Genomic DNA, 18,981 nt, shown 5'->3' on the forward strand with positions numbered 1-18,981 from the left:
AGGAGGGGACAAGCCCCACTTCCGGTCGGTTTGACCTTCTTCCGCTCTGTGCAGCGAGGCCGCGCCGCCTGAGGTAAGGGGACTGGCGGGGAGTCGCTCCGTTTCCAGCGTCGCTGAGGCATAAAGCCCGCTGGTGGGGGTAGTACCGAGGCCGATCATTAGGCGGTTTTCCTAACTGCCGCTTCCCCTATCGTATTCGCGCGGTTCTCCCCTGTCCGCAGTGCCTGAGGCCTGTGGTCCCGGGTATTCTTTGCATCTTCATGCCCTGATGAAGTGTCTCGGCCCGAAGCATCGACTCTGTATTCCTCTCCATAGAACATCTGTCACCTGCTGAGTTCCTCCAGATTTGTGTGTGTGTTGGTATGGATTTCCGGCATCTTGTAGAATCTTTTGTTTTTATTATTATGCCCGACGATAAAAGGGCCACCTTGTAGAGCTCAATGCGTCTTTTTTTTCCTTTAATGAGCTCCATTCCCAAGGAAGGGGAGCAGAAACTTAGAGGGGAGACTCAATAGTCTTCGGATGTAGGAGTCAGCTGGAGAACTCGGTAGGTCAGCCGGCACCTGATGGTAGGGTGGAGAGGAGGGTGGGCGTGGATTATGGACAGTTAATGCTGGAATCTGGAGCAAAGCACAAACTACCAGAGGAACTCGGTGGGTTGGGCAGCATCTGCGGGGGGGGGGGGGTGAGTTATTGCTGGAATCTGGACCAACAAACTGCTGGAGGAATTCATCAGTCAGGGCATTGAGAAGATTTGGGAGGTCATGATGTGGTTGTACAGGTCACTGATGAAGCTGCATTTGTGGTGTTGTGTAAAGTTTTAGTCTCCCTGCAATAAGAATGATGTTATAAAACTGGAAAGGATGCAGAAAAGACTTACAAGGATACTGTCAGGACTTCAATGTTCAAGATAGTTTATTGTCATTCTTCAGTGCCAAGTGTAAATGGAGAACCAAATGAATGTTGCTCTGGATCTGATGCATCTTAAAAAACACAACAAGTCAAAAAAAACCAATAAAAATGCAATAAACATAAATGTGTAAGATTAGCTTATATACATAGACTGATTGTATGTACCTAGAGTACAAGAGTGTCTGTACATAAGGTGTCTCTTATAGGAAATGATAAAGTAGTGGTGGTTGGGGGAACAGAGTTGTGGGGTGAAGTTGCACAGGCTAGGACTTTATTTCTTAGAGCATAGGAGGTGATCTTACAGAGGTGTATGAAATCATGAGGAGTGGATGCAGGGGTTCCCAATGTTTTTATACCATGGACTAGTACCATTCAGCAAGGGATCTGTGGACCCCAGGTTGGGAACTCCCACTGGGGTCATTTTCCCAGAGTTAAGGAATCAAGAACTTGAGGGCAACTCTTTTACTGAAAGAGGGGTACCTGTGTGGAATCTACTGGAGGAAGTGTTTGAAGCAGGCACACTAATAAAATAGTTGGACAGGTGCATGGATTGGAAAGGTTTAGAAGGTTCAAATGCTGGCAAATGGGACAAGCTTGGAGGGGGCATCTTGGTCGGCATGTACCATGAGATATTGAAGCCCTGGTTAAGAGAAAAAAGGAGGTGCTTAGCAGGTATAGGCAAGTACGAACAAATCAGGTGCTTAGAGAGTATAAGAAATGCAAGGGAACACTTAAGAAAGAAATCAGGAAGGCTAAAAGAATGCATGAAGTTCCTCTAGCAGACAAGCTGAAGGAGAATCCCAAGGGATTCTACAGGTATGTTAAGAACAAAAAGATTGCAAGGGACAACATTGGTCCTCTGGCAGACCAGAGTGGAGCCAAAACAGATGAGGGAGATTTTAAATGCATTCTTTGCATCTGTATTTACTTGGGAGAGGGATAGAGACTACAGAAGTGAGGCAAAACAGCATCATCTTCATGGACCCTGTACATGTTACAGGGGAGCAGGTGTTTGCTACCCTGAGGCAAATCAGTATAAATAAATCCCCAGGGCCTGACAAGGTGTTCCCTTGGACCCTACGGGAGGCAAGTGCAGAAATTGCCAGGGATCTAGCAGAGATATTTAAAACATCTTTAGCGACAAGAGAGGTACCAGAGGACTGGAGGATAGCCAGTATTGTTCTGCTGTTTATAAAAGGCTCCAAACAGAAACCAGGAAATTATAAACCAGCGAGTCTGACATCAGTTGTGGGAAAAGTCATTGCAAGGTATTCAACTTGACCAGATATTTAAGTATTTGGATAGACATGGACTGATTAAGGACTGTCAGCATGGCTTCATGCATGGTACGTCATGTCTAACCAATCTTATAGACTTTTGAGGAAGTTCCCAGGAAAGTGGATGAAGGCAGGCGGTGGAGATTGTCTACATGGACTTTAATAAGGCATTTGACATGGTCCCGCAAGGGAGGCTGGTCAAGAAGGTTCAGTTGCTCGGCATTCAGGATGAGGTAGTAAATTGGATTAGACATTGGCTTTGTGTGAGAAGCCAGAGAGCTGTGATAGAAGGCTGTCTGTCTGACTGGAGACCTGTAACTAATGGTGTACCGCAGGAATCAATGCTGGCTCCTTTGATGTTTGTCATCCATATTAATGATCTAGATGAAAATGTGGTTAACTGGATCAGCAAATTTGCAGATGACACCAAGACTGGGAGTATAGTGGACAGTGAGGAAGGCGATCATGGCTTGCAGAAGGAGCTGCATCAATCAGCTGGAAAAATACGCTGAGAAGTGGCAGGTGGAATTTAACGCAGACGGAAGTTAATGCAGACAAGTGCGAGGTTTTGTACATGTTGGTCTTACATAGAAAAACGGGAGGTCACGGAGGAGTGTAGTAGAATCTGGGAATCCAGGTACGTAATTTGTTGAAAGTGGTGTCAGAAGTAGATAGAGTTGTAATGTGATGCTATGTGAAGTTGTATAACCTAATTTGGAGTATTGTGTGCAGTTTTGGTCACCTACCTTCAAGATTAATTTATTATCAAAGAATGTATAAATGATACAACTTTGAGATTTGCTTGCTCACAGGTAGTCACAAAGCAAGAAAGCTGAAAGAATCCAGATTTTTTAAAAAAATGAATGAAAATAAAAATAAGACGAACACTTAATATGCAAGAGAAAGAAAAAAAAGGTAAGAATCACGCAAACAATTAAAGCAAAAAAACAACAGCATTCTGAACCAAAATTGAGTTCTTGGATCTGAGCCCTGGAGTAGGCCCAAAGCCTCGCTTATCGGTCATCGTGTTAGCGGGTACGGAGCACAGCAGCCAAGGCAGGCTTCATAGACTCAGCGCCGTGAAGATGACCATCGCGGGGATGAGCAAAATCAGCTCTCGTCCCAACCGACACCCTGTCTTTCCAGTCTATCTGGGTTGGTGTTTAAATTGATCTAACAGCAGAATGGCGAAAGGCTACGCGCCCTGGAGGGAGGAGTGAAGGTTGTGGCAAGCGAGTGAAATTGGCCCTTGCCTCCAATCTGGGCCGGCATTTAAATTGTCTAAGCAACGTATCGTGCCTCGCCCTAGAACCTGAACACCGCTGCTTTGAAAAGCTTTGGACCTTGACCACACCGCTCAGCAACTCACTCCGGGCCAAGATTTCACTGCCCAGTCCGAAACCACTCTCAAGCTCTTCTAATCAGCTCAGTGCCCAGAGTGATCCAACCTCGCACCGGGGCCAGTGGTACAGACCCCGGATCTCCTTTGCCTTGACTTCTCTCAGTACACAGAGCGATTCAACCTCACACTCGGGCCAGTTAAATGAGCATTGAAATTTCTCTGCCCGGGTCCCAACTACTACTTTTGGCATCCGGAGTGACCCAACGTCACTCCTGGGCCAGTTGTATGGACATTGAACTCCCGCAATACCATCCCAGCTCATCCCCAAACTTGCCTTGCCATTATAGATAGGGTAAATGCAACAGGCTTTTTCCACGAAGGTGGGTGGGACTACAACCAAAAGTCATGGGTTAAAGGTGAAAGGTGAGGAGTTTAAGGGGAACATGAGGGGAAGAAACTTCTTGACTCAGAGGGTTGTGAGAGTGTGGAACGAGCTTCCAGCACGTGCTGCATGAGAGCTTCATTTCAACATTTAAGAGAAGTTTAGATAGGTAAGTGAGTAGTAAGGATACGGAGGATTATGGTCCCGGAGCAAGTTGTTGGGAGTAGGTGGTTTAAATGGTTCTCGGCATGGACTAGGTGGCTCTGGGTTTGTACTTGCTGGAATGCATAAGGATGAGGAGGGATCTCATTGAAACCTTTTGAATGTTGAAAGACCTAGACAGAGTAGATGTGGAAAGGATGTTTCCCACGGTGGGAGAGTCTCGGACAAGAGGGCGCAGCCTCAGGATAGAGGAGCATCCTTTCAAAACAGAGATGCAGAGAAATTTCTTTGCCAAAGGATGGTGTATTTGTGGAATTTGTTACCATATGCAGCTGTGGAGGCCAGGTGGTTGGGTGTATTTAAGGCAAAGATTGATAGGTTCTTGATTGGACATGGCATCAAAGGTTATGGGAACTGGGGTTGAGGAGGAGAAAAAAAGCATCAGCCATGATTGAATGGTGGAGCAGACTTGATGGGCCAGAGGGCCTAATTCTGCTCCTGGGTCTTATGTTCTTAATATTGATTAACTCAGCAGCTATTTCTTTCTTCCTGTACACCAGTAATTTTCAAAGTGGTGGGAGTTGCAGTCCTCGAGTGGGGCACAAAGAACAATAAAGGAGAGAGGGCTTGTGTAATTGTAGACGGGAGAGAGGCCTGTGGAGTACTGGTACATGTCCTTCCTTTGCCCTAGTTATTGTAGGCTTGTCCACATACAGTTCAAAGTAAATTTATTATCAAAGTACATATATGGCACCATATACAGCCCCAATATTCAATTTCCTGCGGGGAAAATTCAGCAAATCTATAGAGTAGTAATTATAACATGATCAATGAAAGATCAACCAGAGTGCAGAAGACAACAAACTGAGCAAATGCAAATTTAAACAAATAGCAATGAATAATGAGAAAATTAGATAATAAGATAAAGAGTCCTTAGAGTGAGATCATTAGTTGTGGGAACATCTCAATGGATGGGCAAGTGAGTGTAGTTATCCTCTTTTGTGGGGTAGTAACTGTTCTTGAACCTGGTGGTGCGAGTCCTGAGGCTCTTGTACCTTCTATCTGATGGTAGTAGCGAGAAAAGAGCGGGGCCTGGGTGGTGGGGATCTCTGATGATTGATGCTGCTTTCCTACGACAGTGTTTCATGTAGATATGTTCAGTGATTGGGAGGGCTAAATCCACTACCTCTTGTAGGATTTTCAGATCAAAGTCATTGGTATTTCCGTACCAGGCTGTGATGATGATGCAGCCAGTCTATATACTCTGCAGAACACACCAATAGAACTTTAGATGATGAAGTTTTAGATGTCATGCTCAATCTCTGCAGACTCCTAAGGAAGGCTAGGTAATAGGGAAATTGACATTAAATATCAATTTCTAATGACCCCCTTTTGGGGTTTAACTTAAGTGGGCAGCACAGTAGCATAGTGGTTAGCACAATGCTTTACATTGCCAGTGATCGGGGTTCAATTCCCGTAACTGTCTATAAGGAGTTTGTTCTTTCTCCCCGTGACTATGTGGGTTTCCTCCCAAATATATTTCAAAGACATACAGGTAGTAAGTTGTGAGCATGCTATGTTGGCACCGGAAGTATAGCAACACTTAACAGGCTGCCTCCAGCACATCCTCAGACTGTGTTGGTTGTTGACACAGTGCATTTCACTGTATGTTTCAATGCTTTGATATACATGTGACAAATAAAGCTAATCTTCAAACTTTAAGTAGTTTGATTGCACCTGCTACAAGCTTATTAATATGTGAACCATGTGATTAAAATGTGTCACCGAATTAGAGTTTGCAAGCTAACGCTGGTGAGTCTCTCCTATCTACTTTTTATTGCTGATTATACAGAACTTTACAGAAAAAGGGACGAGCCAGTTCAGCTCGCTGCTCTGCTCTTTTTTTTTTGTTGGGTTTTTTGGGTTTCTTTGTTTTGTGGCTGCCTGTTAGGAAATGAATCTGAAGCTTATATACTTTGATAATAAATGCACTTTACCTGGGGATTTTGGTGCATTGTACCACATTGCCCACTTCTCAAAATCACGTCTGATGAGGTCAGGCTGCCTGTGGGACAGAACTCCTAGTTCAGACACTTGTCCTCAGTAGTTTGTAAGGCTCATTATTGGGTCAGTTGGTTCTGAGTGACTTTGCCACGTCTGAATTTGATGGCTGGTAATCCAGCCAATTTTATTGTTTCTCTGAACATAATGACAATACGATTGAGTATCTTTCTGGTGCATTTCAGAGATCATTTAAGAATCAGACACATGGGCCTCTGAGATGATCAAGGTTACCAAATATCCTCCATGATTTCACTGCTGTGGTCACCATGCCAGCATTTGAGATTCATGATGAGCTCTAAAATAACTTCCAATAAATGTTTCCTTGCAGGCAACAAAACATGCTTATATATCTGCATCTTTTGTTTTTAAAATCTTTCAGGTTTTCGATTAAGATAAAGTTCATCGAATAACCATGGATTTTCAACATCGAGCAGGAGGAAAAACAGGGAGCGGAGGAGTTGCTTCCTCTTCCGAAAGTAATCGAGATCGAAGAGAACGGCTGAGACAGTTAGCATTGGAAACTATTGACATAAATAAGGTTAAACTTCGATTGTTGTGATCTGTATATTTGATTTCATTTTATTCTTTCATGTAGTTCATTATAAATTATGTTCTTATTTTAATTTTGTAGGATCCTTATTTTATGAAAAATCACTTGGGTTCTTACGAATGTAAACTTTGTTTAACTCTTCACAACAATGAGGTAAGTTTAAAATATTTTTGATGGTTCTGTTGTAAGCTGAAACTGTCAGGGCTGGAATTTAATCTCGTCTCTAGGTAGTTATTGAGTCGGTACTGATCTTTACGTTTTTATGCCTGACTATGCAGAATGTTAAAAATATTTAATATTATTTAAAAATTCTTTATTATTGTTTAGAGAGGGAACAGGCCCTTGTGGCTCAACAAGCCTGCACTGCTGAATTACACCCACATGATCAATTAACCTACTAACCCATGGGTCTTTGGAATGTGGGAGGAAACTGGAACACTCAGACAGAATGTACAAACTCCTTACGGACAGTTTCAGAATTGAACCCAGGGTGCTTGCACATTAATAGTGCTATATGAGTGGGATTGAGGGGGATAATAAATTGGCCATGACTGAATGTGGGATCAGAGCTGTTAGGGTGAATAGCCTAATTCTGCTCCTTTGTCTTATGGCTAACTGCTACACTGCCATGTCACTCTGAATATGAAAAGCATTGCAACGAGTTCCAACATTCTCCTACCAATCCCCTCCTGTTTCCTTTTATCCTAAGATGCGTTATTATTGGAATGAAGTCTGTGCCAATAACTTTTAGGCTGGTGCATGAAATTGAATATTTTAGGGGTCAAGTATTGTAGTATTATTTTCAGTCTCTTGTGGGTGACATTTCGAGTAACAGGTCCTTTGGTATGCTGAGTTTGGACTATCAAGCATCAAGTTACACCAATCCATTTAGTCTATTGAGTCTGTTCCACTATTCCATCATGACTGATTTATTATCCCTCTCAGCCCCATACTCCTGCCTTCTCTCCTAACCTCTTACAACCTGACTAATCATAGACCTATAAATATCTGTTGGATAGTATAGTGACTGTTAGCATCACAGACTGGTATGGAAACACCAATGCCCTTGTATGGAAAGTCCTAGAAAATGTAGATACAGTCCAGTTTATCATGAGCAAAGCCCTCCCCCATCTACACGGAGCACTGTCGCGGGAAAGCAACATAAATCATCAGATATTCCACCACCCAGGCCGTGCTCTCTGCTCGCTGATGCCATCAGAAAGTAAGTACTCAGGACTCACACCATGAGGTTCAGGAGCAGTTATTACCCCTCAACCATCAGGCTCTTGAACCAGTGAGGAAAACTTCATTCAACTTTACTCACCTTATCACTGAACGGTTCCCACAACCAATGGACTTCATCTCTTGTTCTCCATATTTATTGCTACGTTTTTTCTCTTTCGTATTTGCACAGTTTTGTCTTTTACACGTTGGTTGTTTGCCTGCCCTGTGGGGTGGGGTCTTTCATTGTTTCTATTACATTTCTTAGATTACTGAATATGCCCACAAAACAAATCTCAGGGGTGTATATGGTGACATATATGCATTTTGATAATAAATATGCTTTGAACTTTGAACTGTCAACCTCTGCTTTAAATATGCCAAATGGCTTCACCTTCAGAGCCGTCTGTGTCAATGAATTCACTAGATTCACCACCCTCCAGCTATAGAAATTGCTCTTCAAACAGAAGTTTTAAAGGGACATCCTTTTATTCTGAGACTGTGCCCTCTGGTCCTAGACTCTCCCTCAATGGGAAAGATCCTCTCCATGTCGACCCCCATTTTATTTTCCTTAGAGTCAACTCTTCCTGGATGCTACTACTTCTCTTTGTACTAGTAGTGATTTGCATTTACAAGATGCTATTACCTTGGGATTTTGGAGCAGCAAGATGAAAGCAGCATGTTATGGAGTGTGGGGGTGCATTCAAATGTCAGACAGCATCAGGTGGCATCATTGAACCCAGGTACTGCAGATGTGAAGTGACACCTCTACTGGCAGGACCCCGATTTGCCTCAAATAATGATAAGTTCAACACAACACTAAATTCACGTTGTTCTAGATTTTAGAAATAACAGTTAACTGGATAAGGTAGCAGACACCAACAGAATCAACAAACTCATTCGTAAGGCCCGTGATGTTGTGGGGATGGAACTGGACACTCTGATGGTGGTGTCTGAAAAGAGGATGCTGTCTAAGTTGCATGCCATCTTGGTCAATGTCTCCCATCCACTACATAATGGACTGGGTGGGCACAGGAGTACATTCAGCCAGAGACTCATTCCTCCAAGATGCAGCACAGAGCGTCATAGGAAGTCATTCCTGCCTGTGGCCATCAAACTTTACAACTCCTCCCTTGGAGGGTCAGACACCTTGTGCCGATAGGCTGGTCCTGGACTTATTTCATAATTTACTGGCATAATTTACATATTACTATTTAACTATTTATGGTTTTATTACTATTTATTATTTATGGTGCAACTGTAACGAAAACCAATTTCCCCCGGGATCAATAAAGTATGACTATGACTATAAATAAACCCTGTTAGTTGTTTTAATTGAAAGTTAACAATATGAACAGAGTTAATGAAATGGTTACTTTGGGGGTTAGTGTTTATAATTTGTGAAGTATTGACATTATAAATATTTTATCATCACATATATCCCTTTCGAGAATTTTTGAAACTTTTTTTGGAGAGCTGATATATTTGATTTTAGTTGAGATGAAGTCATTGCAAGTATAGAGTAAAAATTGACAATACTGGAAATACTTAGGCCAAGTAGCATCTGTGGAGAGAAAAATTGTTTGTTTCAGACTGTCGACCTTTCTTAGAAATTGTGGAAGTTCTAAGCGGCAGAGGCGGGGAGGAGAAGAGAGAATAGAACAGGATGAAAGGAAAGAAAGATTAAACAAGCAAAGGACAATAGTGCAGATGAAAGAGCATGGTGAACAGGAACAGATGTCTGGAGGAGATGTAAATGCAGAATTATCTGAAATTGCCAAAAGAATGTGGAGCAAATGCTAGAAATTGGAAATAAAAATGCCAGAAATGCTGGTTTATCTCTTAACTGTTGAGCTCAGCCTTGGGCCTGAAAGGCTGTACTCTTGTCTTGTTGAGAGACAGGATGCTGTTTACATTAAATTTTGTTGGAACACCGTAGGAAGCTGAAGGCAGGTTGGGAGTGAGTTGAAAATTAAAATGGCAAACGAGCCAAAGCTCATGGTCACCCTTGTGGACTGAATGCAGCTATTCAATAAAATGTACATCTTGTCTCTCTCCAGTTTTTCCAGTATAGAAAAAAACTGGATCATGAGCAGCAAAACAGTGTACTAAACCAAAATTAGTACAAGTAAATTACTGCTTCATGTTTAAGGATTGTTTGGGGCCTTGAAGTTGGTAAAAGGTCTTGTATCCCACAATTGCACACTAAGATACCATGGGAGAGGGAATTCCTAGAGGAAAGGCTGACTTGAAAAGATAAAAAGAACTGGGGAACAATCTAGTGTTCCTGGTTCAGCCACTGTTATATCAGTGAGACCCGAAATAAATTAGGGGGCTGCTATATTGAGCACCTCTGCTCCATTCACGACAGATTTCACGGGGGCCAACTGTTTTAAATTCCACTCCCCATTCCTATTCTGACGTGTTGGCATGTAGCCTGCTCTACTGTAATGATGAGGCCACGCACAGGTTGGAGGAGTAATACCTCATATTCTGACTGGGTAGCTTCCAACCTGACAGCATGAATATTGATTTCTCTAACTTCCAGAAATGTTTCCCCTCTCCCCCTTCCCTCTTTTTCCATTCCTCATCAAGCTCCGCTCTTGTTTCTTCTCACCTGCCTATCTTTTATTGGTGTCCCTCCTCCTTCCTTTTCTCCCATGGTCCACTTTTCTCTCCTTTCAGATTCCTCTTTTTTCAGCCCTTTATCTTTTCAACCTATCACTTCTGAGCTTCTCACTTCATCCCTCTTCTCCACCCCCCACCCCCCCACCACCTGGCTTCACCTTCCAGCTTGTATCCCTCCTCCTCCCTCCAATTCCTTATTCTGGCTTCTTTCCCCTTCCTTTCCAGTCCTGATAAATGGTCTCAGCTTGAAACACTGACTCTTTATTCCTCTCCATTGGTGCTGCAGAATTTACTTATGAAGCGGGGTGAAGGTATATCTGCTGGTTTTATCAATTGGCCATGTAACAAATTGCAGAGTCCCATCCGTTGAAAAGTGAAAGCATGGGGATTTGTTTCCTGGTTCTGTGAATTTGGGAATGAGGGAGGGGAGAGGAGGGACAGAGGTCCAAATGGAAGTGTGGAAATAAAATGGAGTTATAGAAATGTTGGCATTCATTTCTAGAGGAGTTTTGTATAGGAGCAGGGATGTGATGTTGAGGCTCTATAAGGCGCTGGTGAGACCTCACTTGGAGTACTGTGGGCAGTTTTGGTCTCCTTATTTAAGAAAGGTTGTGCTGACGTTGGAGAGGGTACAGAGAAGATTCACTAGAATGATTCCGGGAATGAGAGGGTTAACATATGAGGAACTTTTGTCCGCTCTTGGACTGTATTCCTTGGAGTTTAGAAGAATGAGAGGAAACCTCATAGAAACATTTTGAATGTTAAAAGGCATGGACAGAGTGGATGTGGCAAAGTTGTTTCCCATGATGGGGGAGTCTAGTACGAGAGGGCATGACTTAAGGATTGAAGGGCGCCTATTCAGAACAGACATGCAAAGAAATTTTTTTAGTCAGAGGGTGGTGAATCTATGGAATTTGTTGACACGGGCAGCATTGGAGGCCAAGTCATTGGGTGTCTTTAAGGCAGAGATTGATAGGTATCTGAGTAGCCAGGGCATCAAAGGTTATGGTGAGAAGGCAGGGCAGTGGGACTAAATGGGAGAAAGTGGATCAGCTCATGACAAAATGGCAGAGCAGACTCGATGGGCCGAATGGCCTACTTCTGCTCCTTTGTCTTATGGTCTTAAGTGTAGAGGCAGAAAGTAATTAAAACATTTTTGCAACAAACGTGTTTGCATAATTCGATTCCCTGGTATAATTGATTTAATTTTTTTTCTTTAGGGGAGTTACTTGGCACACACACAAGGGAAAAAGCACCAGACTAATCTGTAAGTGTGTAAATATACTGGATGTGAAATCAATCTGAGCTTGTACATTTAATGTTTTAAAAGAAAACATGCTTTTTCTTTCTGAAATAAATGTAATTATGAGTGCTCGTCTGTCCAGTTATGAAATGCTATTTCTACTGCACTTGTGTAATGCCTTCAAGCTGAATACAGGGTCTTGAGTGTAAATTTTGCAGAGGGTGGGTGAGGAAAGACTAGTTTTCTTTTCAAATAGTTTCCAGAGAAATATTTTGACAGATATAACTGAGTTATGTATCATAACTAAAGCATATAATAAAGGTGCCAGCATTAGATCGGTGAGGGTAAGGGCAGCTTGCAGCCTCATACTCCGGTGAGATAGGGACATGCCTGTCTCAGCATGTGAAGTCAGCTCTGGCAGACTGGGCGAATGAGATCCAGGAAGGCAGTTCTGCAATGCTTTGTGGAAAGTGAAAGGTATGATGAGGCACAGAAGTGGTCATAGTCATCCGCTGCAACCAAGGAAGACGGCAGTTGTGGTGGTTAATTATACCACTGGACTAGACTTCTGAGAGTGGAACTGCCCCAGTGCAATGCCTTTTCCACCTTTAAAAACTCCCCTGCACAGGTTCCTGTCATTTTCAGATACAAGAGATATCCACCATCATAAATAAAGCACATAATGAAAGTGTCGGCATTAGATCATGAGAGTTGAAGTTATGTATGAAAAATGCACTTTCCTCTGGTTTTTATCTTCAATTCTTAGAGTACCAATGTTGCAGCTGTCGTAAATAGAAAACAATAGCAAGAATAAAGTTTTAGGTTCATAGAAATTAATTTTATCTATAAGAAAATACAGCATATGTTTCATTCTCTTTAGTTACTATTATAGATAGTTAGTAGTTTATTTAACTAGTTTGAAGTGCCGTATTGTCCCATCTTTTATTCTCTACCCCTTGAAACAGCAATTCCTTTGATAATGATACTAACATCAAAGCTTTGCATATGAGGAATCTGTATCCTTGGATACTAATGCCTTGTATTCTGTTACTGCACATTTCCGTTTTTGCATTACGTGGCCACTCCATGCACTGGAGATACAATAGAGACTCTAATGGTATCACGTCTGCTTGGCACTTTCCCCAACCATAATTCCCCTCTCCCTGCACCCTTCCACTCTCAGTCGAGAATAGAAACCCATATCAAAATCAGATTGATCATCAACTCATATATATACCTAAGATTTTTGTACAATAATGTATGTGCCAACCTTCTGAGCCCCTCCTTATAAAAATTTTGCTGTTATATTGCAATATTGCACAGTTCTGGTCAACAATTAACAAATACTGAAATAAATGACTGTAATAATGCTACTTTAACTAGATTTCCCAGATCAGCTGTCAATGGAATATTGATTAATCGAGCATATATAAGCTGTATACAACAGAAAAATCATTGAATGTTAGAACACTACAGCACAAAAACAGGCCCTCTGGCCCGTGTAGTCCTTACTGAACCATTAATCTGCTTAATCCCATTGACCTAGTCCCTTTATACTCCACATCCATTTGCACGGACAGCTTGTTTCACACTCTCACCACCCTCTTGACTGAAGAAATTCCCCCTCAGTTTGCCCTTAAACATTAACCCATGACTTAGTCTCATCCAGCTCCAGTGGAAAAAGCCTGCTTGCATTTACCCTGTCTGTACCTTTCATAATTATGAAATCTCCCCTTAATCCAAGTTCAAAAGGTGGTTGTTGTTCCTTTCCATGCCTTGGGGCGGCATTTTTGCCATTTCCTTAGCATTTGTCTTGCTTTTTTACGAAGCTGAATTGCTATCTCAACACTCAACCCAGCACAGATGGAAAGTTTGCAAGGAGCCGGCAGGAAATGAACCTGGGACCATTCTCCTTGAAGTCCATTGCTGATACCACTACACCACCCGCTGGCTATGTTCAAAAGGTGATGCCTCAAAAACAATGAGGACTCCCACTAGCTAGGGACATGCCCTCTTCTCACTACAGGTCTACAGGTACCACCCTCAGAGAGGAGGTATAGTAATGTGCAAAAGTCTTAGGCACATAGGTAGCTAGGATAAACGTCCATGATCATCACAGGCTCAATGCAGAAATGAGATAATGTACTACATGCATATGCAACTGCCGGGTGGGTGGACATTGCCTTGGGAATTGCTTTTTGCCCATTAAGAGGATGAAATTTGTAAAGGTATGGCAATTCCCTGCAGAGTGATCTATTCAATGGTTTGAATACAGGGCCCGGCGAGCAGCAAAAGAAGCAAAGGAATCACCAGCACAGCCTGCCCCTGAGAAGGTTAAAGTGGAGGTGAAGAAATTTGTGAAAATTGGTCGGCCTGGTTATAAAGGTATATGTGACGTTATGGGCCATTTTGGCAATTGCTTTTTTTTTATAAAACAAAAATTTGTAAATTGGGACATGGAAAACATGATTTCAAGTTACTAATATTTAATAACTTTAATACATCACAGGATTAGGCCCTTCGGTTCATAATGTTGTGCTGATCTTCTGTATCTACCTGCACCCAGTCCAAACCCTTCCAGAACAGGCCCTTTGATGCAGAGTTGTTCCGAACCAAATTAGTGATCAAGTACCCAAATTAACCAATCCCTTCTGCTTACACAATTTCCATATCCTCCATTCCTGCACATTCATGTGCCTATCCAAGAACCTCTTTACTGCCTCTATTGTATTTGCCTCCTCCACCACCACCGCCACTCCCGGCAGTGCTTTCTACGCACCCACCACTCTGAGAAACAACTTGTCTCACACATCTCCTTTGATTGTAATCCTTCTCACCTTAAATGTATGTCCTCTGGTGGCCACAATATCTACTGCATGTTCCCTCCCTAAATATTAAGTCTTCTTCTTGAGCCCATCATCCCTACTGGGGCTTAGGCCATTGACAGAGCTCACCAGAGTCCTTGGTCCTGGGTCAAAGGTTGATCGGTCCTGTCTTCAACTTTCACCGCACAACTTCATACATCTTTTAGGCAAAGGTTCTTTCTCTCCCAAGGATAAGGTCTTTGGTGCTTCTTTAGGTTTGGGCTTTTGTGGGATGGGGTTGCTAGCCTCCAGCCCAACCTTTTCCCTTTCACAGCTGGGCTTGGGACCATCCATAGTAGAGTTTAACTATCAAGTCCACTATTGAATTTTCTCTGCCTGACTTTACTCTTCCAACTGGCCACAGTGCCCTGATCTGGCTGTTGCTGCTGTGCCCCGTTAGGGCATCTGCATAGCAGTATCCAAATGCGTATACTGATTGCTGAGGGGAGCTGTGGGCACAGGCTACCTACTCACCTTACTTCTGCTAGTCACCCATCTGAAGCCTGTACCTTGGGGGTGACCACCTCTGTAGCAGTCTCATCTTTGAAGCCTTCAGCTTCCCAGACGATCTGGAGTATATTCAGTCTGTCAGGAGCTGGACTTCCACAGCTGTAGTCATCAGCAAAGCCTTGAGGTTCCCTGACTCCCCACATCCTGCCGAAGGAGCATTCCACTAGCCTAACTATCAGTCTGCCTGATACAATTTAAGCATAGACAACAAAATAAAAACCTTGCCTATGTTTTCTCACTGAAACTAGTTTTTTAAATGGCTGCTCTCACTCTCCACATTTGATCTACTTACTCCACCTCTTCACATCAAAACCTCCATTATCACAATGGCCACTCTATCTCACCCTAACGTCTTTTTATTGGCTGCTGTTAATTAGCTTATTAACCAATCATCTATTAACTAGCAATCTGCCGGTGAGACCACGATCTGCAAGTTTATAGTCCGCACAACCTGGTGGCCGAAAGAGCCTGTACTGTGCTGTAATTGTCTAAGTTTCGAGATGTACCGCTTTTAAACTCTCTCTTCAAGTCCGCTCACTGCAAATTCTTCTCGCTTCCACAACTCTCACTCCAAGTCCTGGCTCCTGTTCAGTGAAACTCACCAGTCAGAATGAACCTTGATGAACAATGAGTGAGGATGTATGTTGGTCTGGGTCGGCCATTGATGCTACTTCCTAAGCTGTCATATGCAAGCTAGGACAGTACAACCTGGAGAGCAAGCTGTTACCCATGCAGCAGGTTCTCCCTCCACGCTGCTGATGAATCCAAAGGAAAGGCAGAGACCAATACAGTTTGGCACCTGTGCCATTGCAGGAGTTGCCAGTTAGCATTGAACTCAACATAGGACTGGGTTAGGGACTCCATATCTGGAGTTTTCCTCAGGCTTTACTCCCAAAGCCTTCCCCATGAGTGTGTATAACTGCAAGGAAACAGGGGTTTGAGATCAAAGTTTTCTCTCTCCTAGACAAGCCACCAATCACAGCTGATGAGCTTCATTTGCCTGAAGCAACTGGTTTTAAGGCGCTGGTAACGTGCCTTTGCCCCTTCTCCTGTCAGTAGAAATGGTTCCATCAGGCTTAGTAGCTAAGCCACATGTGAAGACCAGGAGCTGGACTTGGTTGTCAGAGACTATTTGAGATAAATGGCATTGGGAGTATTTATAAGGTAGAGGGAGCTTTTCCTCACTTCCTCCCCAGCTATAACAATGTTAAGGAAGCTAATAATCTAATAATAAATAATATAGCTGATATAATAAATTAAAATGTTTTAACCTGGGACTTGGAGTTAAGGTAAAAGAACTCAACAGGATAAGACATTTGTATTTTGCCTTCTGCTGGTAGATCAGGGCTGCAAGGAGAGATTTTATTGTAAATTGGCATTTTTACTAAATCATAGCAATCAGTCAGGGGTGTAGAGGATGAAAGTTGCATAGATCGAGTGGATAGCCATAGATGTTTCCCCAGGGTATAAATAGCTAACACAAAAGGATATAATTTAAGGTGATTGGAGGAAAGTATAAGGGGGGTAGTCAGAAGTAAGTTTTTATTTAAAACACAGTGTTAGGTATGTGGAACACGCTGCCATGGGTATTGGTAGAAGCAGAGGCATTAGGGTACATTTAAGACTCTTACATAGACACATGGATGAAAGTAAAATAGTGGGCTTTTGGGAGGGAAGCATTAGATTGATATTTAAGTAAGTTAAAAGGTCAGCACTACATTGTGGCCGGAAGGGCTGGTATTGTGCTGTATTGTTCTATAATCTCTGTCAGCAAATTCCATTAGCCCTCTTAAGTTTGTGAATATTGTGGAATTTATTAACAATCACGTGACTTTTTTTAAGTTCGTAGTAACGTTTGCAAAGTAAATTGCTGCACCATCTATTCTAGCATGTGGAGGGTAGTCAGCACTACTCTGCTTTAGCTGCGGGCTGATAACCCAGCTTAAGTATATCAAGATTTACCATTTGTTTTATAGTGACCAAACAGCGGGATGCAGAAATGGGACAGCAAAGTCTCCTATTTCAGGTAAAATCCTTTTGTGCTCTCTTTGCATTGAAGAGTAAGATCCATTCTCTTATTCAGTAAGCTGTGTATTCATTTTGAAGAGGATTCACTCCTGGATGCAATGTGAATCTGCCTGACTTCTATTATCTGGTATATATGTCCGCTTCCCATGCACTAATCATGTGTTTATTATAGGCTATTATACCCATTCCAAATCCAGGTCACTGGGTGTCAGGATAGTCAGTGGGCACTTTCACTCAGTGGCTACTTTATTCGATACCTCCTGTACCTAATAAAATAGCCACTCAGTGTATGCTTGTGGTCTATTACTGCTGTAGCCCATCCAATTCAAAGTTCGATGTGTTGTGCACTCAGATGCTCTTCTGCACACCACTGTTGTAACACATGGTTATTTGAATTACAGTCATCTTTCTGTCAGCCTGAACCATTCTAATCATTTTCCTCAATAACAGGGCATTTTCACCCACAGAACTCCTGCTCACTGGATGTTTTTGTTTTGTCGCACCATTCTCTGTAAACTCTAGAGACTGTTGTACGTGAAAATCCCAGAAGATCAACAGTTTCTGAGATACTCAAGCCACCCTATGTGGCACCAACTATCATTCCATGATCATAAGTCACTTAGATCACATTTCTTCCCCATTCTGACATTTGGTCTGAACAACAACTGAACCTCTTGACCATGTCTGCATGCTTTTATGCATTGAGTTGCTGCCAAATGATTGGCTGATTAGATATTTGTATTAACAAGTAGGTGTACAGGTAGATGGTGAGGGTCCTTAATGATGGATGTTACCTTCTTGAGGCGCTGCCTCATATCACTGGACCTCGACTTCCCAGGTCGAGAGTGGAACTGTCCCAGTGCAATGGATTTTCAACTTTAAAAACTCTCCCACACAGGTTTCTGTTGTCATCAGAAATGACGGACAACCTATCATTCAATATGGTATATGAGTATGTATTTTTGAAATGCTGGTTTAGTTACCATCCAGGCCATGTTCTGTTCTCGCTAACGCCTTCAGAAAGAAGGTACAGGAGCCTCAGGACCCACACCACCAGGTTCGGGAACAGTTTTTGCCCCTCTACCAGATGGGGTAACTTCAGTCAGCTTCACTCACTCCATCATAGAACTGTTCCCACAACCAATAGACTCACTTTCAAGGATTCTTCGTTTCATGTTCTCAGTATATATTGCTTATTTATTTATTATTATTTCTTCTAATTTTCCCAGCTTATTGTCTTTTGTACCTTTGTTGATTGTCCATCTTGTTATGTGCGAACTTTCATTAATTCTTTTGTGTTCCTTTGTATTTACTGTGAATGTCTGCTAGAAAATGAATCTCAGGGTTGTTTATGGGGATCAATCTGCACATTGGTAATAAATTTACTTTGAACTTGGAATAAATTCTAATTTTATCCTCTAGATTGATTATCCAGAAATTGCAGAAGGTGTAATTCCACGCCATCGGTTTATGTCTGCATATGAACAACGAATTGAACCGCCGGACAGACGCTGGCAGTACTTGTTGTTTGCAGCTGAGCCATATGAAACCATTTCTTTTAAGGTAATAAACTTTTTATACTTTACAATCTCATTGAAATCTATCAAATGTTGAAGGACCTAGATAGAGTGGATATGGAGAGGATGTTTCCGGTAGTGGAGGTGTCTAGGACCAGAGGGAACAGCCTCAGAATAGAAGGATGTCCCTTTCAAACAGAGATGAGGAAGTTGTTTAGTCAGAGGGTGGTGAATCTGTGGAGTTCCTTGCCACAGACGGCTATGGAGGCCAAACCATTGGG

General features: G+C 42.5%; 1 protein-coding gene across 2 annotated transcripts in view; it reads left to right on the top strand.

The window, feature by feature from the left end:
* Positions 1–6: 6 nt before the first annotated feature.
* sf3a2 (splicing factor 3a, subunit 2) overlaps positions 7–18,981 on the top strand; it is a 30,783-nt gene continuing 11,808 nt past the window's right edge. The window contains exons 1-7 of one of the 2 annotated variants that reach the window (XM_063032120.1): positions 7–73; positions 6,519–6,677; positions 6,771–6,842; positions 11,759–11,805; positions 14,057–14,166; positions 17,132–17,181; positions 18,606–18,746. In XM_063032120.1, the coding sequence (XP_062888190.1) occupies positions 6,552–6,677; positions 6,771–6,842; positions 11,759–11,805; positions 14,057–14,166; positions 17,132–17,181; positions 18,606–18,746 (546 nt within the window). In that variant the 5' untranslated portion in view covers positions 7–73; positions 6,519–6,551. Of the gene's footprint in view, positions 74–146; positions 361–6,518; positions 6,678–6,770; positions 6,843–11,758; positions 11,806–14,056; positions 14,167–17,131; positions 17,182–18,605; positions 18,747–18,981 lie in introns of those variants that run through there. The other variant, XM_063032121.1, reaches the window with a different exon arrangement.

Source organism: Mobula hypostoma, chromosome 24 (genome assembly GCF_963921235.1).
Source record: "Mobula hypostoma chromosome 24, sMobHyp1.1, whole genome shotgun sequence".
NCBI lineage: Eukaryota > Metazoa > Chordata > Chondrichthyes > Myliobatiformes > Myliobatidae > Mobula > Mobula hypostoma.